At 38.4% G+C, this 23,596-nt stretch overlaps 2 protein-coding genes across 3 annotated transcripts in view; both read right to left on the bottom strand.

The window, feature by feature from the left end:
- NAA35 (N-alpha-acetyltransferase 35, NatC auxiliary subunit) overlaps positions 1–23,596 on the bottom strand; it is a 91,700-nt gene that overhangs the window by 33,708 nt on the left and 34,396 nt on the right. For both annotated transcript variants that reach the window (XM_042913101.1, XM_042913100.1), the window contains exons 7-11: positions 21,646–21,712; positions 21,523–21,566; positions 20,244–20,294; positions 19,284–19,367; positions 18,203–18,317 (exon numbers count right to left, since the gene is read on the bottom strand). In XM_042913101.1, coding sequence (XP_042769035.1) covers positions 18,203–18,317; positions 19,284–19,367; positions 20,244–20,294; positions 21,523–21,566; positions 21,646–21,712 — 361 coding nt within the window. The remainder of the gene's footprint in view (positions 1–18,202; positions 18,318–19,283; positions 19,368–20,243; positions 20,295–21,522; positions 21,567–21,645; positions 21,713–23,596) is intronic.
- On the bottom strand, positions 1,339–4,473 carry LOC122205070 (mitochondrial intermembrane space import and assembly protein 40-like). Its single transcript, XM_042913116.1, has one exon. The coding sequence runs from the start codon at positions 3,299–3,301 to the stop codon at positions 2,789–2,791; it is 513 nt and encodes a 170-aa protein (XP_042769050.1). The 5' UTR covers positions 3,302–4,473; the 3' UTR covers positions 1,339–2,788.

The following is a 23,596-nucleotide window of genomic DNA, read 5'->3' as shown; positions in this document are numbered from 1 at the left end:
TTTCCTTTTTTAAAATTTTTAATTATTTTTTTAATTTACATCCAAGTTAGTTAACATATAGTGCAACAATGATTTCAGAAGTAGATTCCTTAATGCCCCTTACCCATTTAGCCCCTCCCCCTACCCACAACCCCTCCAGTAACCCTGTTTGTTCTCTGTATTTAAGAGTCTCTTACACTTTGTCCCCCTCCCTGTTTTTATATTATTTTTGCTTTCCTTCCCTTATGTTCATCTGTTTTGTATCTTAAAGTCCACATGAGTGAAGTCATAGGATATTTGTCTTTCTCTAATTTCACTTAGCATAATATCCTCTAGTTCCATCCATGCAGTTGCAAATGGCAAGATTTAATTGTTTTGATTGCCGAGTAATACTCCATTGTGTGTGTGTGTGTGTGTGTGTGTGTATCACATCTTCTTTATCCATTCATCCATTGATGGACATTTGGGCTCTTTCCATACTTTGGCTATTGTTGATAGTGCTGCTATAAACATCGGGGTGCAGTACCCCTTTGAACAGCATACCTGTTTTTGGTGTCTTCCTCAATTTCTTTCATAAGCTTTCTATAGTTTTCAGTGTATAGATTTTTCAACTCTTTGGTTAGATTTATTCTTAGGTATTTATTGCTTCTGGTGCAATTGTAAATGGGATCGATTCCTTGATTTCTCTTTCCGTTGCTTCATTGTTGTTGTATAGAAATGCAACCAATTTCTGTGCACTGATTTTATGTCTTGCCACTTTGCTGAATTCATGGATCAGTTGTAGCAGTTTTTTGGTGGAATCTTTTGGGTTTTCCATATAGAGTATCACGTCATCTGCAAAGAGTGAAAGTCTGACCTCCTCCTGGCCAATTTGGATGCCTTTTATTTCTTTGTGTTGTCTGATTGCTGAAGCTAAGGTTAAGACTTCCAATTGTACGTTAAGTAACAGTGGTGAGAGTGGACATCCCTGTCTTCTTCCTGACCTTAGGGAGAAAGCTCTCAGTTCTTCCTCATTGAGGATGATATTAACGTTGGGTCTTTCATACATGGGTTTTATGATCTCGACATATGATCCTTCTATCCCTACTTTCTAAAGGGTTTTTATCAAGAAAGGATGCTGTATTTTGTTGAATGCTTTCTCTGCATGTATTGAGAGGATCATGTGGTTCTTGTCCTTTCTTTTATTGATGTGATAAATCACACTGATTGTTTTGCAGATATTAAACCAGCCCTGCATCCCAGCTATAAATCCCACTTGGTCATGGTGAATAATTTTTTTAATGTATTGCTGGATCCGGTTGGCTAGTATCTTGCTGAGGATTTTTGCACCCATGTTCATCAGGGAGATTGGTCTACAGTTCTCCTTTTTAGTGGGGTCTTTGTCTGGTTTTGGAATCAAGGTAATGCTGGCTTCGAGTAGGAAAATACTCTTTTCCTGCTACTAACTGGCATTCTTTCCTTTCACCTTGAAAGATTCCTTTAAACATTTCTTGTGAGGTGGGTCTGGTGATGATGAACTCTCTCAGCTTCTGCTTATCTGGAAAACTCTATCTCTTCTTCAATACTGAATGGTAACTTTGCTGGGTAAAGTATAATCGGTTGGCAGTTTTATTGTCCATCACTTTGAATATATGATCCTTCTCCCTTTTGGCCTGCAAGGTTTCTGCTGAAAAATCTGCTGAGTCTTATGGGGCAGGGGGCTGAGAGGGGTTCCCTTTTACATAACAAGTTGCTTTTCTTTGGCTGCTTTCAATAGTCTATACTTGTCTTTTAACTTTTTTTTTTTTAACTCAACACCGAAAATTTTAATGGACTCAAACTGGCTTACCAGTATCTTCAAGGAGAAATTTCAATGAACTTTTCATATTTATATTTCCTTATATCAAAAACATTTTTAGTTCACACATTCAATACCAGGTCAAAGTCTTATTTTCCTTTTAAGTGACTACTTAATTCACACCGTTTCTTCTCTTGGCTGCTACTTTGGTAACAATTAGGTCCCCACCTCTCAAGAACACTGCATTGAACAGGCTGACACAGAGCCAGTGTGAACACAGGCCCCAAACCAGGGCTTGCAGAAGAACAACAGCAAAACCAGCCTTTCTCTTCACTTAGAAAGGGACTGTGAATCAGAGGGTCCACAGTTCCAATTTCCAAACATGGAAAACCTGGAGCTCAAAGTGAAAATGGAAACCAAAATGCATCAGAAATGAACTACAGTACCTCCTCACATACTCAAGGTCAAGATGGTTCATGAGAAATACGTATCTGATCATTTGGCCTTTTACTGGGAATGGCCCCACTCCAGCATTTTTAAAGGAAGATGGTTTTGTTTCTATTTCATTTCCCACAGGGATATAAAATCTACAAGGGAATATAATCAATCAGAATAAATCAGCTCACTCACAAGATACTCCCAGATAACAATTTCTAGTTGCTGAGCATAATCAGGACATTATTTCAAAGAGGCAAAATTCAGGATAATCTGAAAATTCCAAAGTGACAGCTACATTTGCCGGTAGGTTTATGGGAGACACATACATTTTTTCCAGTGTGTATGTCAAAGAACCAAGACCCCTGATCATCAAAATAAGTTATTTTGAACATTACAGTGCACAGAACAACAGAGGGAAAAACACGTTCTGGGAGAATGACCAAAAGGCATCTTACAAAAGATTCATATCACTCTGGAGAAGGAATGGAGCCCAGTGCCTTATGGCCTTCATTAGCTTGACCCTTCCTCTTCTTTGATTACAGCAGCCTCAGTGGAAGCAGTCTCTTCTAAACGTTCTGCTGGCTTCTTCTCCTCCTACTGCTCGTCCTCCTGGGGATAGAGGTCGGGGTATTTCTGCATGTCCCGGAACTGGTCTACACAGTCTGACCTCTTGACATCCTCTGTGCCATAGTGGAGGCAGGAAAAGGCTGACTTGAACTGTTCCCCACAGGGGCCACTGGCCATTTCCCCAAGGCATGGGCAGTTCCAGTTAACGTTTCCATCTAGCAGGATCAATCCGTGCTCCTCATATGGATCATTGGGGTCATGAGCCACCAGCTCTGCATTGCTTGGGGTTTCATGGTCTTCTTTGGTCACAAATATGATTTGATCCTTCCCTTCCTGCTGGCAGTAGGCCATGGCTGCAGCCCCGGCACTCAGACCCCGCGGAGATAGCGGCGGCAGAGGCCTAGGCGGCAGCAGGCTCCCGCTGTGACCTCTCCTCAGGCTGGGCGGGAGCCTTGAGGCACACGCAGATACGGACCCGCCTCCTCCAGGCCTGCCCGCCACGTGCCTATACTTGTCTTTAACTTTTGACAATTTAATCATAATATGTCTTGGTGTGGGTCTCTGGATTTATCTTTCTTGGTCTTCCTAGCCCTCCTAGATCTGGATGTCTCTTTCTTTCCCCAGTTTAAGAAAGTTTTCAGCTTTTTCTGTAAGCTTTCTGCTCCTTTCTCTCTCCTCCTTCTGGGACTACTATAATGCATATGTTGGTTTGTTTTGATGGTGGTGTCCCATAAATCCCCTCAGTTTTTTTTTTCTTTTTTTCCTCCTCTGTAGGAATTCCTCTGTAGGAATTCCACTGCCCCATCAAGTTTGCTGATCTCTTCTTCCACTTGATCTAGTCTGCTTTAAAACCCTCTACTTAATTTTTCAGTTCAGTTATTATATTCTTCAGCTCTGTGATTTCTGTTTGGTCCTTTATATATTTTCTATGTCCTGTAGAAATTCTCACTTTAGTCATACATTGCTTCCTGACCTTGGAGAGAATCTTCATGACTTATTTTGAACTCTCAGGTAAATCATCTATCTCTGCTTCATTAATTTGTTTCTGAATATTTCTCTTGTTCTTTTGTTTAGAACATATTCCTTTGTTTCTTCATTTTCTTTGACTGGTTTCTGAGTATTAGACAAAATGCTACCTTTCCTAGTCTTGACAGAGTAGTATCATGTAGATAAACTCTGCAGATCAGCCAAGCCCAAGCTCCTAGCTGTCCCTCAAACTTTGGACTATCCAAGCCTCTTCCTCTGTTCTTAGCAGCTACCAGTAGTTGAGGGTGTCTAAGCCTTTCCTACCTGTTTTAATGTAGGTATTTTCTCATCTGTCTGACGTGTAGGACTTACTCAGCTAGTTTTTGGATCTCATTCAGAAAGAAGTGTTCCATGTGCAGTTGTGCATTTAGTAGTGTGTCCATGGGAGGAAGGGACCTTCCTATGTCACCATCTTGATCAGCTCCCACCCCTAGTTCATTTTAGTGGACAATGGTCTTGGGAAGCAAGAACTGGATGTTAGGCATTTTCACTTTTAGGGTGTCACTGTTCCCAGGTTCTCTAGATCACAGAGCCAGAAAATGTATGTACATAAGGATATACATACATCTGTGTTTACATATACACATATATGTATCCATACACATACACACTTACATCTACATTTCTATATCAATCTATATATTAAAAACCAGGAATTGGGGTGTCTGAGTGGCTCAGTCAGTTGAGCGTCCAATTCTTGATTTCAGCTCAGGTCATGATCCCAGGGTCGTGGGATCAGCGTGAAGCCTAGTTAAGACTCTCTCTCTCAGCTCTGCCCCTCTCCCCCACTTGCACTCTCTAAAATAAACAAAACCATGAATTTATTCCCATATCTTTAATTTCAGTGCAACACTACAGAGTTCAATCTACTTTCCTCCCTTTCTAGAAATTAGCATAACTCAACTCCCCAACTGAGAAATGGGGCATACCATGATTCTCAATACATTTTTATATCTGATCAATTTCACTATACATAGTTTATCTTTGTATTAGTTTCCAAGGCTGTTGTAACAAATTACCACAAAGTGGGTGAAAACATTTATTCTCTCAGTTCTGAAAGCCAGAAATTTAATATCAGTTTCATGGGCTGAAATCAAGGTGTCGGCAGGGCAGCACTCCATCCAAAGGCTCTAAGAGCAAGTCTGTTCCTTGCTTTTTCCAGCTTCTGTGGCTATTAGAATTCCTTGGTCTACAGCTGCTCACATCAATCTCTACCTCTATCTTTACATCACTTTTTTTTTAAAAATTTTTTCATGTTTATTTGTGTGTGTGTGTGTGTGTGTGTGAGAGAGAGAGAGAGAGAGAGAGAGACAGAGAGAGAGAGAGAGAGAGAGAGAGAGAGAGACAGAGAGAGAGAGAGAGAGAGAGAGAGGGAGAGAGAGAGAGACAAAGTGCAAGTGGGGGATGTGCAGAGAGAGAAGGACACAAAGAATCCAAAGCTGGCTCCAGGCTCCGAGTTGTCAGCACAGAGCCTGATGCAGAGCTTGAACTCTTGGACCGCGAGATCATGACCTGAGCCAAAGTCAGACACCTAACCGACTGAGCCACCCAGGCGCCCCAATCGTCTTCTCCTTTTGTGTGTGTGTCCAATCTCCCTCTGCCTCTCTTTTAAGAAAGACACCTAGGCAGTATTTAGGGCCCAACCAGATAATCTAAGGACAAGTACAAGATAATCAAAACATCTTTACTTAATCACAAATAAGGTCGTGAGAATTAGGACTCTGATGCTTAGGGCTATCACTTAGCCCATTACAATCTCCTATCAATGACACTCACCTCCCCTACACAGATGTGCTCCCATCTTACTTAGGTTCTGACATGCCAAACCATCACAATACCCACACCGTTTGGGCTCTTGTACCTCAAGCCAGGTCATTCTTCCACAGAGATGATTCCTTACCCCATTTAAGCTCTGAAACTCCATGCCAGGCCACTTCTATGTACAGATACCCTTCTTAAGCCTGCTTCAGCTACAACTCCCTTCACAGAGCCATCTTTCCATTCTGACACCCTCTTCTTTCTGCTTAGGCTCTGATATTCAATGCCGGGCTATCCTCCTGTATAGATGCTCTTTTCACTCTGCTTCTGATCTGACAGCCTATACTTCTGTTGCACAGAAACCGCTTCTTCAACATGCATAGGCTCTGAGACCCCACACCAGGCCAGCTCCGTACACAGATGCCCTTCTTCCCTTGCATGGTCTCCAACAACCAGGCACCTAGCTGCCTCTGTGAATCTGCCTCAGGTTCTAACACTCCAGGCCAGGCTACACTCACATGCCCTCCTCACCCTGTCTGGGCTCCCACATTCCTTTTAGGCTATAAAATCCTGCACCAGGCTGCTTCCCACCCCTCCCCCTTGCCCCCACTCTCCTTACCCTATTTAGGCTTTTGACACACTGAACCAAATTGTTCCCATGTAGTCACCCTCCTGATGTTGCCTAGGCTCTGACATCTCAAGGTCAGTTGCCCTATGTGCAGATACCCTTTCTCACCTCATTCGAGAAACAGTGAATCTAACCAGGCAGCCCATTCATGTTGTCTTCTCTCAAGCCACTTTACCTCCAAAATCTTGTTCTAGGACCACCTCTTTATGCCTGCTTCACTCCACTACCATTCTGACACAGACATATCCTCACCCCACACAGGCTTTGATGGCCCTGAGGAATGTCCTGCTATGATCGCATCCTTCCTAACCACATGGTTGCAACACACGGTTCCCTTTGCTGACACCATCCTAATCCTGGGTCAGCCTCCAACATCCTGCTCCAGTACCAAGTCCCTGCTTGCTCAGGCCAACTTCAAGACTTTAGGACTGAATTTTTTTGAGAGCAGAAGGAAAAAACAGCAAGAAACCATTCTTGGTTTTGTTCCCATGTCACAGGAAATATATGCTGTCCTTTGCACTGCTTTTAATTTTTTCTTTCACTACCATTTACTTTGGCATATTTTCTTTCTGATAATTGAGAAGTTTTCTTAAATTTAATAACTAAGTTTCTGAATATCTCTAACGTTCTATATCTTCAGACAGGTATCTATTAAACTCCTCACCCATGAAAATCAATGATTTTCACCTCCCTTTACCCACCAAAATAGAATTATCTCCATCACAGTTACCTTTATATATTTAAATCTAACTATATTTCTGTGGTCGATTTGTTGACTGTTAACTAGTGTCTTTGGACAAAAACAATATAAAAAGAAAAGAAAAATTCTTCTTTCCTCCTTTACCTCTTGACTTTTAAGTGATTACTTTTATACTGTCAAGGTTCATGGCACTTTAGTTATATTTAGTAAAACCAATTTCCTACAATGAAATGGATTTACTACTTACTGCTCATCCTTTATGCCACAGCTTTTCCATTTATGCCTTAGTAAGTTGAATTTCATTCCTTATTCCAATCTTTTTCCCCCAGGAAAGTCAGAGAAAAAATATTTCCAGAGTCCTTGCAAGTTTTAATAATATTTGAGTGGCACTTAAGAGATATGACATTCTTAGATCACATTTCTTTAACCAAGAACTTTTAGATTCTGTTCTACTTTCTGTGTTGAATGCTGATGTGAAGGACTCTGAAGTCAGGCTGCACACTTAACTGTTGCTTTATATCTGAAGTAATTAATACTCATCAATGTTGCCTAGGACATTATGTCATTATACAGGCTTCCAATTAAGCCTGTAAATTTAATTGTATTTGCTTCTTTCTAGAAATGTTTAAGATTTTCTTTCCTGTTCCATAATTTGGTTACTCTCTTAAGGGACATCAATTATGAATATATTGAATCTTCTTTGGCTATTTTTATTCACTTTCCTTTTGCTTAGTTATTTCCTCAGTCCTGATCTCCATGTCCTTTGCAGCTTTTCAGCAATGGGTAGCATACTTTTTACTATTTTTTTTTTTTAAAGTTTATTTATTTGAAAGAGACAGCATGAACCAGCAGGGGAGGGGCACAGAGACAGAGAGGGAGAGAGACAGAATCCCAAGCAGGTTCTGTGCCCTTACTACAGAGCCTGATGTAAGGCTTGACCTCATGAACCAGGAGATCGTGACCTGAGCTGAAATCCAGAGTTGGACACTTAACTGACTGAGCCACCCAGGCAGTCCAATTTTTACTGTTTTCACTTTCAGGACTTTTCTCCTTCTTAGCTGGACTCTGCCTGCTCACTTGTACTATGTTATTATTTTTTACTTTATTTCTAGTATTCCTGCTTTGCAGTCTTGTTTTATAGTTAATTTTTTAATAAACTCTTTGAAGTTGTACAGAAAAATGTCTCTGGTCTGTGTTTTTCATCTGCCTTTTGTGTTTCTTTGTTCATTAAATTTCTGGAATATTTGTGTATAAATATCATGCAATTGCTTTTTTAATATCACATCACTGAATGAATGCTTCTTGAGGCAATTATTTGGCTGAGATGTTAAGAATAGTACTCTAGACTAACAGGAAGCCTCACTGACCTGCAGTTAAGCCCCATATGATGTGCCTATGTAAGCATGCAAAGGAAATTATCTATCTCCTTTATTGAACAAAAATTACCAGTTGTTAGCTTGCTAATTAGCATCCTCTTCATCTTGCAGGAATAACATCTTCAGTGCATTTGCATGGCCCTACTTCCTTTGTATCCCCAGGATATTAATCAGACAGGTACCCACAGCCAACTTAATACCCAACTCTTACATTATTCCAAAAGCGTCCCTGGTTTTGTCTTTCAGATTACACCAACTACTTTGGAAAACATGTGCTTTGCTGGTCCACTTATGTTTACACCAAGAAATCTTGGAATCCATTCTTAATGTTCTCCCTCATCTGGGTTCTATTGCTAATGTGTTTGGCAGCCCTTCACTTTTTTTTTTTAAGCCCTTCTTTTTTTATTTGTATTATAAGGGTTTCCTATTTTTTAAGAAGTTGGGAGGATTCTGTTTCTCATGTTCTTTATAGTTTTCAGGTGGTTGTGTAGAGAAGCTGCAGACATCTTTAACATCCAAAACCAGAAGTCTTCTGGATTATACACAAACACCCACATGGGTGGGACTGTGTGTGCATGGATTTTTTTATTAACAAGAAAAATGTTTTAATTAAGAGTAATATAAATGTTGAAACATTATGGTATATAACTGGAACTAATGTTATAGATCAGCTGTATCTCAACTGAAAAAAAAGTAAACAACTCAAGTTTCTCGCACAAGTACATCACAGCACAGGCCTAACGGGTTGTGATTTTAAAAAAAGTCAGCTCCCATCTCTCTTGTACACTGCCAGCTGGTAAATAAAATCAACAAGACTAAGGAAGCAAAGTTTCTGTTTCAGCACCAAGCTCAGTCCTCAGGAGGTTAGAGGTGCCATATTATGAAATGAAGCCATCTCTTCCATTTCCTCTTAGGTATTTTTTTTTTGGAATTTACTCCCATATCACCAAATAACAGGCTTATAATGCTACTCCATGTTTTTTCAGTTTTACACATTATCTCTGACTTACTCCTTCATCTTCAAGAAGTCGGATATATGTATGTATACTATAAACATGTATAAATTATATACATATACACACTGCCGCCCCCTCATCTCTAATATGGTTAAATCACAATTTTATCATGATCAATATTCAGGCATGTACACCATTATGTAAATGATATTCATATCTAGGCCACAGAAAACTTTGCAAACATGGAAATAACTAACTTTTAGGCTTATTTTGCAATTAATCATTGTCTTACTTTATGTTTGCCTTCTTTCTACATAGTTAACATTTCAACCCCAAATCGTTTGCCAATTGTCTAAAACTCTTACTACATTAAACACAACAGCTATTGTATTAATTTCACTGGTGACGAAAGGTTTTATATTTGAGACATCGCCCCTAGAGCCTTGTGACTGTCTCCAAGCTAAACTTTTTCACCATGTATACATTGTTGAGTTACTATCTGGTGATCTCACTGCATAATTACCCTCAGGATTTTCTTGATTATTCTCTTATGCTGGATTCTCATATTCCCAAAATTCCATGTTTTCCCATTTCTTGATTTACTCCAGTTATGTTCTTAAATTCCAGTAAAATTAACATACAGTATTAAGTTTCAGACGCACTATATAGTGTTCTGCAATTTTATATGTTACTCAGTGCTTATCACGGTAATTGTATTCTTAATCTCCTCACCTATTTAACCCATGCTCCCTCCCCGACCTCCCCTCCGGTATCTACAGGTTTGTTCTCTATATTTAAGAGTCTGATTTTTGTTCATCTTTTCCTTTGTTGTTTTGTTTCTTAATTTCCATATATGAGTGAAATATGGTATATCTGCCTATCCTGACTGACTTCACTTAACCATTATACCCTCTAGATCCATCCATGTTGTTGCAAATGGCAAGGATCATTCTTTTTTACAGGTAGTATTCTATTGTTTGTGTGTGTGTATCATATCTTCTTTATTCACCTATTAATGGACATGTTTGTCCATAGTTTGACTATTATAAATAATGCTACAATAAACACAGGGGTACATATACCTTTTTGAAATAGTGTTTTCCTTTTCTTTAGGTAAGTACACAGTAGTGAAGTTACTAGATTATATGATAATTCTATTTTTAATTTCTTGAGGAACTCCACAGTGCTTTCCACACTGGCCGTACTGGTTCACATTCCTACCAATAGTGCACAGAGGTTCATTTTTTTTCTATATCCTTGCCAACACCGTTGTGTCTTGTGTTCATTTTAGCCATTCTCACAGGTATGAGGTGATACCTCATTGTAGTTTTGATTTGTGTTTCCCTGATGATGAGTGATGTTGAGCATCTTTTCAAGTGTCTATTAGTCATCTGTATGCCTTCTTTGGAGAAATGTCTGTTCCTGACTTCTGCCTGCTTTAAAATTGGATTTGAGTTTTTTCATGTTGAGCTGTAGTTTTTAATATATTTTGAGTACTAGTTCCTTATCAGGTATGTCATTTGTAAATATCTTCTCCCATTCAGAAAGTTGTTTTGTTTCCCTTGCTGGGTAGAATCTTTTAATTTTAGTGTAGTTCCAATAGTTTATTTTTGCTTTTGTGTCCCTTGCCTCAGGGGACCTATCTAAAAAAATGGTGATAATGGCTGATGTCAGAGAAATTACTGCCTCAACTCTCAAGGATTTTTACGGTTTATTTTGTATGTATGATGTAACAAAGTGGCCCAGATTAATTCTTTTACGTGTAGCTGTAAACTTTTTCCAACACTATTTGTTGAAGAGACTTGTCTTTTTCCCATTGCATAGTCTTGTCTCCTTTGTCAAATGAGTTTATTTTTGAGCTCTCTATTGTTTCATTGATCTATGTGACTATATTTGTGCCAGTACGATACTGCTTTGATTACTACAGCTTTGTAGCATAGCTTGAAATCTGGGATTCACATACTTCCAGTTCTGTTCTTTTTCAAGACTGCTTTGGCTATTCAGGGTCTTTTATAGTTCCAACCAAATTTTAGGATGACCGGTTCTAGTTCTGTGAAAAATGCTGTTGGTATTTTCACAGGGATTATGTTAAATGTGTAGATTCCTTTGGGTATTGTGGACATTTTAACAATATTTGTTCTCCTAACCCATGAGCATAGAGTATCTGTTTTTGCCATCTTCAATTTCTTTCATCAACATTTTATATAGTTTTCAGAGTCTATCACCTCCTTGGTTAAGTTTATCCCTAGGTATTATTTTTGATGCAATTGTAAATGGGACAGTTTTCTTCTCTTTCTGCTACTTTATTAGTGTACAGAAATGCAACAGATGTCTGTTTATTGATTTTGTACTCTGCAACCTTACTGAATTCATTTATCACTTCTACTAGTTTTTCTTGTGGCATCTTTAGGGTTTTCATGTACATACAGTATCATATCATCTGCAAATAAGCCTTACTTCTTCCGTATCAATTTGCTCGCCTTTTATTTTTTCTTTGACTGCTTGCGGCTATGACTTTCAGTACTATGTTGAGTAAAAGTAGTGAGAGTAGACAGCATTGTTTTTGACCCTAGGGGAAAAACTTATTCAGCACTGAGTATGTTGGCTGTGCATTTTTCATATATGACCTTTATTATATTCAGATATACCTACTTTTTTGGTTTTGTTTTTAATCATGAATGGATGTTGTACTTTGTTAAATGCTTTTTCTGCATCTATTGAAATTATCCCAGTTTTTAACCTTTTTCATTGATGTGATGCATCATGTTGATTGATTTGCAAATGTACTGAACCATCCTTGCATCCCAGGAATAAATTCCACTTGATCATGTTGAATAATTTCTTTAATGTATTGTTGAATGTGGTTTGCTAGTATTTTGCTGAGAATTTCTGCACCTATATTCATCAATAATATTGTCCTATAGTTCTCTTTTTTTGTAGTTTCTTTATCTGGTTTTGTATAAGGGTAATGCTGACCTTATAAAATGAATTTAGTTTTCCTTCTTCTATTTTAGAATAGTTTGAGAAGAAGTATTAACTCTTCTTTAAATATCTGGTAGAATTCACTTGTGAAGCCATCTGGTCCTGGACTTTTGTTTGTTGGGAGCTTTTTGATTTTTGATTCAATTTCATTCCTGGTAATTGGTCTGTTCAAATTTTCTAATTCTTCCTGCTTCAGTTTTGGTAGTTTATGTTTCTAGGAATGTATCCATTTCTTCCAGATTGTCTCAATCTGTTGACATATGATTTTATATAACATTTTCCTATAATCTTTTGTATTTCTGTGGTGTTGGTTGTTATTTGACCTCTTTCATTTTTTGAGTCCTTTCTCTCTCTCTCTCTCCTTTTTGGGGAGTCTGGCTAATGGTTTATCAGTTTTGTTGATCTTTTCAAAGACCCAGCTCCTGGTTTAATTAATCTATCATTTTTTTTAAGTTCCTATTTCATTCATTTCTGCTCTAATCTTTATCATTTCCTTTCTTTCTTTTGGGGTTTTGTTCTTTTTCTATTTTTGAAATGTATTTATTGATTCTGAGAGGGGACAAAGGGGCAGAGAGAGAGAATTCCAAGTAGGCTCCACACTCTCAGCACAGAGCCAAACGTGGGCTTGATCTCACAAACCATGAGATCATGACCTGAGCCTAGATCAAGACTTGGATGCTTAACTGACTGAGCCACCCAGGCAACCTTGTTCTTTTTCTAGCTCCTTTAGGTGTAAGGTTAGGTTGTTTGAAATTTTTCTTGCTTTTTCTCTCCTGTATCTCTATCAACTTCCTTCTTAGAACAGCTTTTGCTGTACCCCAAAGATTCTGAGCCACTGTTTTCATTTTCATTTGTCTCCATTTATTTTTTCATTTCCTCTTTGATTTCTTGGTTGACCCATTCACTGTTCAGTAGTATGTTATTAACCTCCATGTATCTGTGTTCTTTCCAAATTTTTTTGTGGTCGATTTCTAGTTTCCATCGTGGTTGGAAGATTCATGCTATGACTTTAATCTTTCTGAATTTGTTGAGACTTGTTTTGTGGCCTAACATGTGATCTATTCAGGAGAATGTTCCATGTGCACCTGAAAAGAATGTGCATTCTACTGATTTAGGGTACAGTGTTCCCAATGTATTAGATCCATCTGGTCCAATGTGTCACTCAAACCCACTGTTTCTTTGTTGATTTTGTTTGGATGTTCTATCCATTGAGGTAAGTAGGGTGTTAAAATCCCCTACTATCATTGTATTACTATCAGTTATTTCCTTTATGTTTGTTAATAACTGCTCCATGTATTTGGGTGCTTCCATTTGGGGTGCATACATATTTACAATTGTCGTATCTTCTTGTTGATTGCCTTTATGATTATGTAGTATCCTTTATCTCATTACAGTCTTTGTTATGAAATCTATTTTGTCCAATTTAAGTATTACTATACCTGGCTTTCTTTTCACTTCCATTTGCATGATATATGCTTTTCCATCCCTTCACTTTCAGTTTGCATGTGTTTTTAGGTCTGAAATGAGTCTCTTGTAGGCAGCATATAGATGAATCTTGCTTTTTAATCCATTCCACCACCCTATGTCTTTTGATTGGTGCATTTAGTCCATTTACATTCAAAGTAACTATTAACAGTTATGTACTTATTATTTTATGGTCGGATTTGTAGTTCTTCTCTTGCTTTCTTCTCTCATGGTCTGTTGGCTTTAAGTGAAGCTTTCCTTCCTCTATTATTTCTTGAAATAGCATGATATACTTGGATTTCTTTCTCTTTATTTTATGTATATCTATTACCAGTTTTTAATTTGTGGTTACTATTATGTTTTTATAACAAGTTACCCATACAGCAATCTATATTAATTTGATGGTCAGTTGAGTGTGAACCCATTCTAATATATATATATATTTATTCAGTTTATTTATTTTGAGAGAGAGAGAGAGAGAGAGAGAGCGCGCGCGTGAGCAGGGGAGGGGCAGAGAGAGAGAGAAGATCCAAAGCAGGCCCCACATTGTCAGTACAGAGCCAGATGTGGGGCTCAAACTCACGAACTGTGAGATCATGACCTGAGCTAAAACCAAGAGTCAGACGCCCAAGTGACTGAGTCACCCAGGTGCCCCAAGTTTGAACCCATTCTAAAAGCACTAAATTTTTACTCTTCTCTCCCCCATGTTTTAGGTGTACAGTGTCATACTTTCCATCCTTTTGTGAATCCCTTGACTGATGTCTAACTGTACTTACTTTACAACTTTTGTGCTTCCTACTTTTCTTAATCCTGTTTATGGTCTTTCCTTTCCACTCAGAGTACCCTTTAACATTTCTTATTAAAAAAAAAAAAAAAAAAAGTAACATTTCTTATAGAGCTGGCTTAGTGGTGAAGAATTCCTTCAACTTTCGTCTGGGAAACTCTTAGCTCTCCTATTCTGAATGACAGCCTCGCTAGATAGACTTGGTTGCAGGTTTTTTTCTGTTGTCACTTTGAATATATTATGCTACTCCCTCTGGGCTGCAAAGTTTCTGCTGAAAAATCAGCTGATAGCCTTATCAGGTTTCTCTTGTATAGAACTGTTTTTTCGTCTGGCTGCTTTTAAAATCCTCTTTATCCCTAGTTTTTGCCATTTTAATTACTGTGTATCTTAGTATTGACCTCCTTGGGTTGATTTTGTTGGGGACTCTCTGTACTTCCCGGATCTGGATTTGTTTTCTTCCCTAGATTCAAGAAGTTTTCCACTATTATTCCCTCAAGTAAATTTTCTGCCCTCTTTTCTCCTTCTGAGATCCCTAAAATGTGAATGTTACACTTGACAATATTAATCTACTTAATCTACTTCTCATTTTTTAAATTATTCTTTTTTTTTTTGGTCCTGTTTGGCTTGACTGCTTTCCATTATTCTCCAGGTCACTTATCTGTTCTTCTGCTTCTTCTAGTCTACCATCTATGCCCTCTATTTTTTTTTTAATTTTTCAAATTTTTGACAGAGAGTGAGCACACAAGTGGGGGAGGGGCAGAGAGAGAGAGAGAGAGAGGAGGACAGAGGATCCAAAGAGGGCTCTGTATGGGCAGCAGGGAGCCCAACATGGGGCTCAAACTTGTGAACCTGAGATCATGACCTGAGGAGTTGGAAGCTTAACCAACTGAGCCACCTGGGCGCCCGCCCTAGTGTATTTTCAATTTCGGTTATTGAGTGCTTCACGTCTGATGGGTTCTCTTCTGTTTTCTATCTCCACGTTGAGGATCTCGCTGAGATTTCCCACTCTCTTCTCAAGTCTGGTAAGTATCTTTATAACCATTATTCTGAATGGCATAAAAGGCCTATTACCTCAGTTTCACTTAGGTCTCTTTCTGTGTTCTTCCATTTGGGACCTGTTCCTCTATCCTCAATTTTTATAACTCTCTGTGTGACTGCTTCTATGTTTAGGAAATTCAGCTACGTCTCCTGCTCTTGACACTAGCGGTCTTATGAAGAAGAGGTCCTGTGGTACCATAGTACAATGTCCTCTGTACACCAGAACCTGGTGCTTCAGAGTGTCTATATGTGTTGTGTGCACCCTACTGTTGTTACTGGGGTGTGTTTGCTTTCAGTGCAGTCATCTGCAATGACTCTCTTTGCCTGTTGTGAACAGGGTTTGGTGCCTGTGTTGTTCATGAACCAGTCTGCCACTGCCTTGGGTTTGAGGTGGGTCAGACCAGGCGTTTGCCAGAGCCGTGGTCACAGAGTACTGCAGGCCACCTTCCCTGTGTCTTCCCCTGAGTAGCTTTTGTTGGTGGGCAGGGCCTACAGTCAGACCAATGTGTGTGGTTATCCTTCCCTCTCCCAGGGTAGGAGTCACTTTGAGAGGTGCCGATCCCTGTTGGGGATGCTTGCGCGCTGTCATGCTTGAGGCACCACTCTGGATGGACTCCTGCTGAGGAAGTGTTAGAGGGGGCGGGTCTGCTGGTGAATGCAAGGAGGGGCATACAGTGTTAGCAAGGTTTGTGCTGGTCTGTTGTGATAGGGTAATAGAGTGGCTTTGGAAAACTCCTGCTGTGGGTGGCAGAAGACCACAGAGGTGGGATGTGCTGTTAGCAAGCTAGGTGGAGAGTGTGCATCCTGCACTGGTTCCCGTGACTGTTTATCTAAGCTGGGCAGATGGGAAGGGAAATGGCACCCACCAGCTCTTTTGTTCTTCGAGAAGTCTCCTAAAGATCTTTTCTCCTGCAGCATACTTCAGAGACCAGCAAATAAATCTCGTTCCTGTATACCTCAGATGTTTTTCAAACTGCTGCTTCTATGCAATATCTCAGCAGGGCTGTTGTGCTGTCTCCTGAAGGGCAGTGTCTCAATTTCCTATTGCCTTCTGGCTCAGAGCTGAGCTTGTTGATTTTTAAAGTTCCAGGTGTTAAGCCCCACTGATTGTATGAACACAAGAAGTTAAACCCCTCTGGTTTTCAAAGCCAAATGTTATGGGGATTTATCTTCCCAGCGTAGGTCCCCTTTGCCTGATGTGGGGTCTGCTGCTCTCCCCTCTCCGCATCCTCAGTGTTCCTCATTCCCACAGACAGCCCTGATGATCCATTTAACTCCTGACCACGTCTCCATCCTTCCTACCCTCTTCCAGGTGGCCTCTTCTCTCTATCTGACTATGGAGAGTTGTTCTGACAGGCTTCCAGTGGTTTTCTGGGTAATTAACACTGATGTGGGTGTTGTAAGGTGTATCTGTGAAATGAGGGGATCTAAGGATCCTCCCACTCTGCCATCTTCCCCAGAATCCCCTTAGTCCTTTTTTTGGAGCACATACCCAGTGGTAACTTAAAAAGCTTTGGGGAGATTAATTTGGAGATTTTACTTACAATTATCTTCCTTCACAATTAAATGATACCTTGAAACTAGGATTCGAGATTAGAATACATCCCCTCACCCAAATTCTGAAAACACTACTCCATTTTTTTTCCTTCTTTCTTTCTTTTTTTTTTTTAAGCAGGCTTCATACCCAGTGTGCAGCCCAACACAGGGCTTGAACTCATCACCCTGAGATCAAGACCTGAGCTGAGATGGGAGTCAGATGTTTAACCACTTGAGTCACCCAGGCGCCCCTGGCTCCATTTTTGTTTAATCACAAGTCTATGGAGATACAATTAACATACCATATAATTCATCTACCGAAAGTACAAAATTTAAGAGAATATAAGGGGCGCCTGGGTGGCTCAGTTGGTTAAGTGTCCGACTTTGGCTCAAGTCACGATCTTGTGGTCCATGAGTTCGAGCCCTGCGTCGGGCTCTGTGCTGACAGCTCAGAGCCTGGAGCCTGTTTCAGATTCTGTATCTCCCTCTCTCTCTGACCTTCCCCCGTTCATGCTGTGTCTCTGTCTCAAAAATAAAAAAACGTTAAAAAATTAAAAAAAAAAAAAAAAAAGAGAGAATATAAATATCATCTCGTTATAGTGAGTTTGAAAAATCACTACTGCTACAAATTATCTAAAATGTTAATTCAGCTGCAATTTTTACAACAAAAAGGTACAGTATTCCTTTCATTTTAAGACATATTTCATAAATATAACCTACTGTCAACAATGTGCCAAGCACTTCAGAGATACACAAATAAGACAGCTCCTGGCCTAAGACACTGTCATGGAAAGACAAACAGGCAAACAACTACAATGTGATATACTAAAAACATGTTGTAACACAGGCATGTATGAGTGCAATGAGGCCGCAGAGGGCATATCTAGGCCAAGTATTCAGGGAATACTATGTAATCGAGGTGATGATCTCTCAAAGGAGTAAAGGGGAGAGGTGATTAAAAAAAGAATATAATGCTGACATCATAGAATGATCACCAGACAGGGTAAATATTCAGAGCCCAAACAGTAAGATACAGGAGATGGCCAAGTTCTACACTACATTTTATGTAAGTCTACAGAGTAAAACATCCCATGGTCCCAACAGGCTGACTTACACGAAATTTTAGAACAAACCAAACTATATAATCTGGATGGGTAAGAAAGAAAAAGAGTAAGAGTAAAACAGACAATTACCTCCTTTTGTAGTATCATTCTGAGCCTGGATGCCATGATGCAATGAATTATGAATGGCAGAAAGAAGATCTGCTGCTTGAACCATCAATTTTTGAGCTTCTGCAACAGCACTGGTCTAGCAAATAAATCACCAAAAACATTCTTACATATTCTTTCACTGAAAGATATACATTAAATAGGAAAATCCTATAAACAATAATGAAATTAAATGTTGTAATGACATTGGTTTTCAGAAACTATTCACTTAATACAGGATGCTCAGATCCTGTTAGGATAGAAATTAGTTTTTTACCCCTTCTTATATCTTGTAGGAGCCATTAAAAACGAACAGGAAATAATGCTGGCTTATTCTGTTCATCTTATATTTAAAAAAAAGAAAGGAAAAAAAATCGAGTTTCAGGCAACTGGAAAATTTCAACATTTCTACTATGCTATTCATTAAGTTGAAATTAAAAAAAAAAAAGAAAACAGGAAAACAACAGACTTAGATCAATGGTAAACGTTGGCTCTCTACTCACCACTTCCTAACTATCTACATATTAGTTTGTAATTGACTTCAATTAATGCAAATACACACAAAGAAAAAGTATTCACCATCTAGGGCTTACTTCTGGTTCTATACAAATCCAACAGTTAATTATTTAACTGAATGAAAGATGTCTACCTAAAATTCCCATTTTTGCTTTCTCCTTTTCAATTCACAAAACAAGACTACCCACAAGCAATTTCAGCTTCTATTATTATATCCATTAATAAGTAATATAAAATATATTTATATACCGACAACAGACACGGATATGTTATGGAGCAGAATGTAAATTCATGTGACTTTTTGAAAAAATTATCAGGGCTACTCTAATATTACATATATATGTAATATTATATATATATGCGATAATATACACACACACAAATATATATAAAATCACCAGATAAAAATATACCAAATGCTCAATTCTGTATATGTGTGGTTGGGGGTGCTTTGATGGAAAAGCCTCAGAATTACTTCAATAACGCACTCTATCCCCCCAAAGGGAAAAAAAAATAACCCACTAAAATAGATTATAGTAAATACCCTTACCTCTTTCTTGGTAAAGGCTATGAGCACTGTCAGTAACACTCGAGTGAATTTCACTCTGCTGAATACTGCTAAACATTGTTGGTGCTAAAAAATAAGGACTAGAAGTTAAAAGATGCAAAGTCTGGCAAATGAATTTCATTTTCAAATATAGTATTTTAAGTCCTAAATCTCAATGTTAATGACTTACTATATTACAAACACTTTCACTTATAGTCTTTTAAATGCCTGAAAATAAGCTGCAGAAAACATAAAACCTATTCTACTGAAATAGAGATATAAAGTAAAACTTTTTTATCAATGGGATGGATTTTTCCTTAAGTCAAAAGTTACATTAATATCTCAAAAACTGAATTAGCATTTAAAAAAATTTTTTAATATTTATTCTTGAGAGAGAGAGAGAGAACGAGCGAGCATGAGCAGGAGAGGGACAGAGAGAGAGAGAGGGAAACACAGAATCCAAAGCAGGCTCCAGGCTCCTAGCTGTCAGCACAGAGCCCGACATGGGGCTCAAACTCACAAGCCGTGAGATCATGAACTGAGCTGAAGTCAGATGTTTAACCGACTGAGCCAACCAGGTGCCCCTGAATTAGCATTTTTAACAGGAATAATAAAAAGATGCTGTAAGCAGAGTCAGAAAATTAAGGATCTTGACAAAGGTTCAGCAACTTTTCATACTGTCCAAGTTCTTGAGTTTTGCCAAGTTTTGGTGTATCATCTGTAAAAAGTCATTTTTCTTCCTACCTCACAGGAATACTGAAGAGCTTTGAAATCATGTATTTGAAAGAGCTGTACTATCATTCTATCAAAATAAATACAAGGGAAATAAAATCCCTTGCAATGTCCAACTTTTAAAGAAATACCTTAAAAAGGGCTTCCATAAATTATAACGCAGTTCATAAAACTACAACATTAAGAGGTAGACTTCTCTGATATTATCTACCAGAAAATAAGTTCAATTACTTCTAGTTCAACTTCTGGATCTCTTTCTTCTCCTTGTCGACTTCGAGTACTCTAAAATTTTAAAAAAGGTGAATTAAAATAAACACAAACTTGTAGAAATACTAGTTTATAAATACCAAAATAAAGCACTAAATTAATTTATTGAGTATATGCAAGAATCTGATTTTTAAAAAAATATTTGGAAGAAAAAAACTGTATCTACTATTTATTTTCCTATTAATACTATATACAGAAAGTTCATTTTGATACCAATTATAAAGATCATATGGAAGAGTAAGGTATTAAAAACAGCAAAAGCAAAACAATGAAATAAGTAAAAGCACACGGTACTTCTTTCTTTTTAAAACGATGTATTAATTGAAAGTCTTGACACTCTCAAAACTAACCCTGTTAGGAAAAAATAGTAACCTTTATAAAAATCACATCATAAAAATAAAGTCACACTGTAAATACTGATTATTCTACACTAAAATGCAAAACCTCTCGTTTATACATGACTGACACACGACTATTTTGACAACTGCAGGGCAGTACTATGGGAAGATCTGGCAGAAGATCAGGGTTCTAGCCCCGCACTGCCACTTCCTAGTGGCATGCCCTATATTAATCTCAGACAGCTTACTTAACTCCTTTAAGCTGTGTTTTCCTCATCTAAAACTAGGGCATTGTATGCAACTTATTGCCTAATTCACTGCACAATTATAAATATCAACTAAGGCAATAATATATAATCACTGTGACAACCATGCTGTGTTATACGAGTGTAGAAAAAAAGCAGAAATAGAACTTTTTTCCTTTTTTAAATCTCTGTGCAAACCAAATCGTCACATCATCTGGCTCAAGGATATTATTCACAGAAGGCTTTCACCAGATTTGGGGAGCCACCATTTACTGAGGTCTTCTACTGTGTTGCACACATTGTACGAGCTATTGAAGATACAAAGTTGAAGATGATAGTCCTTACCTCTGAGGAACTTAACACTCTAGAATATTAATATTTAATATTTAATTTAATATTCTTAAAACAGCAGAGTATAATTCTAAAACACTGGCAAAAAAGTGAAACATCTTAAAGGTTACATTTTCAATACTTGAAAGGAACATTAATTCACCAGAAACTCCTCCTGTGAAGCTGTCTTCAAATTCATTGCCAAAAAGACACAGCATATATCAATGAAGAGGGTGGTCCTCCCTTCACTAGCTGTAATTGGCTAAAGGTAACCTCACACTTAGAAGAGTTCAAAGATCCTATAGCAAAGCAACGAGAGATGGAAAATACCTTTACTCTTCTTTGCATGTCATCCTCCACATCTTTTAGCATGCCTAGAAAGAGAGACCATGAGTTTAAACGGGAAACAAATCCAAACACAAAACTTGTGAATCATCGTATAAATTGTCTTACCTGTCACTCGAAGGTCTGTCACACTGTTAGCCATTTTAAATCCGTAAGTCATTGATTGAAAATCTTCCTGTACAGGAAAGCAATAATTAGGCCTTTGAGTACTAGCAAAACCTTTTATTAGATTTCTCTTACAAAATCACAATTTGCTAATACGAACACAGTAATGAAATGTCATCAGCTTATCTATATACATCCACATTTTCCCTATAATGTATCCTTAAAACATCATATTCTAATGCTGTCTCCATCTCTAATTGTTTGTCTTTAGGCAATTTAAATACACTTGCATTTAGTATGTTCATTTGCAAAATAAGGTTAATGCTTATGACGATATCAGAAAATAGTAATTCACACTTACGGAGTATTCTCACATTCACAAGTGAACAGTAAATGCACAGAAATTACTGCTTGATAAGATTGAAAGATTTAAACAAGACTTTTAATTCAAAAATTATCAAATGCTTGTTTACACACTGTTCGGCTACAAAGGTTAAGCCTTCTCAAATAAAATTACTCAAAGTGATAGCAAAAGCACATTTCCACTCAGCCCCACTATCAAGAAAAAGTTATTCATACATGGATTCCTACCTGCAAAGTCATTTAAAACACTGCTAAGACATTAACAAATTAAGTAGTTTGCTAGACTCACTTTGAAGACTAGAAATTTAATATCATTTGGCTGATTCTATTAAGTCACAAGCTCTATTAAAGGAATGTTTCTGTCATGTTAGAATTCTTAACACATATATAGAAGCCTAATACAATGGAATAACAGGCGTTTACAGCAGGGCCCAGAACTATAACAGAATTTTTGGATTCTTAAAAGTATCAGTGTAATCTATATGTAATCTATATCACGTACTATAGGTTACAAACAGAAAAACAAACAAACATCAATGTCCCTGGGTTCAAAGAACTGTTAGTGTTATTACAGGACTCACAGGATTGGGACTTTTAAAAATCTCAGGTTGTGTTACAAAGCTGTGAGCTTATCCTCTAGGTAAAGTTTATGCTCTACCCCTACTTGGCCACCAAATAGGATTCTCGTGTTTTACACGTCTAAAAAGGATCTCTCCCAGTGTTTACCACATTGCTAAATGGCACCTCTACCCACCCATAGTTACTCTGGCTGAAAACCTTCACCTCGATTCCTCTCATTTTCCCACGTTCTGTATCAGATCCTCAGAACAGATGACAGACTCAAACTTCCAATTTCTCATCTAAGCACAGCTCCCGGCTTTCACAGCTGTCTCTAGTGAAGGCACCACCGCCTCTCACTTCCACAACTGCCTCCACACAGGGCCCCCCCCTTCCATGCTTATCCCTGCTACAATTTATTCACCACCAGAAGCCGAAAGGGTTGTTTTAAAATAAGTCATTTCACATCACCTCCTACTGAAAACCTTTCAACTGTTTCCCTCCTCACAGGAAAATCAAAAATCCTACATAGACTGAGGCCCTCCATCAATCACCATGTGGCCCAGCTTCCCTCTCCAACCTCATTTCCTTCTACCTACCATTCTTCTCCACGATCCCTGCACTGCAGCCACACAGGCCTTATTATCCTTCAGACACATCAAACACGTTCTCTTCTCAAGACCTCTGTACATGCTGACCCCTCCCTACAAGGAGTTTCTTCCTAAGATCTCCAAAGCCCCTTCATTTACTGTATTCTAGCCTCTGTTCCCGTGTCAAACCTCAAAACAGAGCTTTGCACTGTGCATTCTCTTTGAAACAGCATCCCCTGCCATTCTACATGCCCTGTGCCTGCTTTACTCTTCTACATAGAACTTACCAACACCTGACGAGATGTATTTGTTTAGTGACACACTGTCTGTCTCAAGGAATGCATGATCAATGACATCAAGGCTTTGTTGTATTCACTGCTTTATCTCCAGGGCTTAGAACTGTACTTGGCACAAAGTACTGTTCAAAATATATTTGTCAACTG

This window comes from Panthera leo, chromosome D4 (assembly GCF_018350215.1).
Source record: "Panthera leo isolate Ple1 chromosome D4, P.leo_Ple1_pat1.1, whole genome shotgun sequence".
In the NCBI taxonomy this organism is placed as follows: domain Eukaryota; kingdom Metazoa; phylum Chordata; class Mammalia; order Carnivora; family Felidae; genus Panthera; species Panthera leo.
Note: the sequence above shows the minus strand (reverse complement) of the source record. Positions and strands in the feature narration are given on the sequence as shown.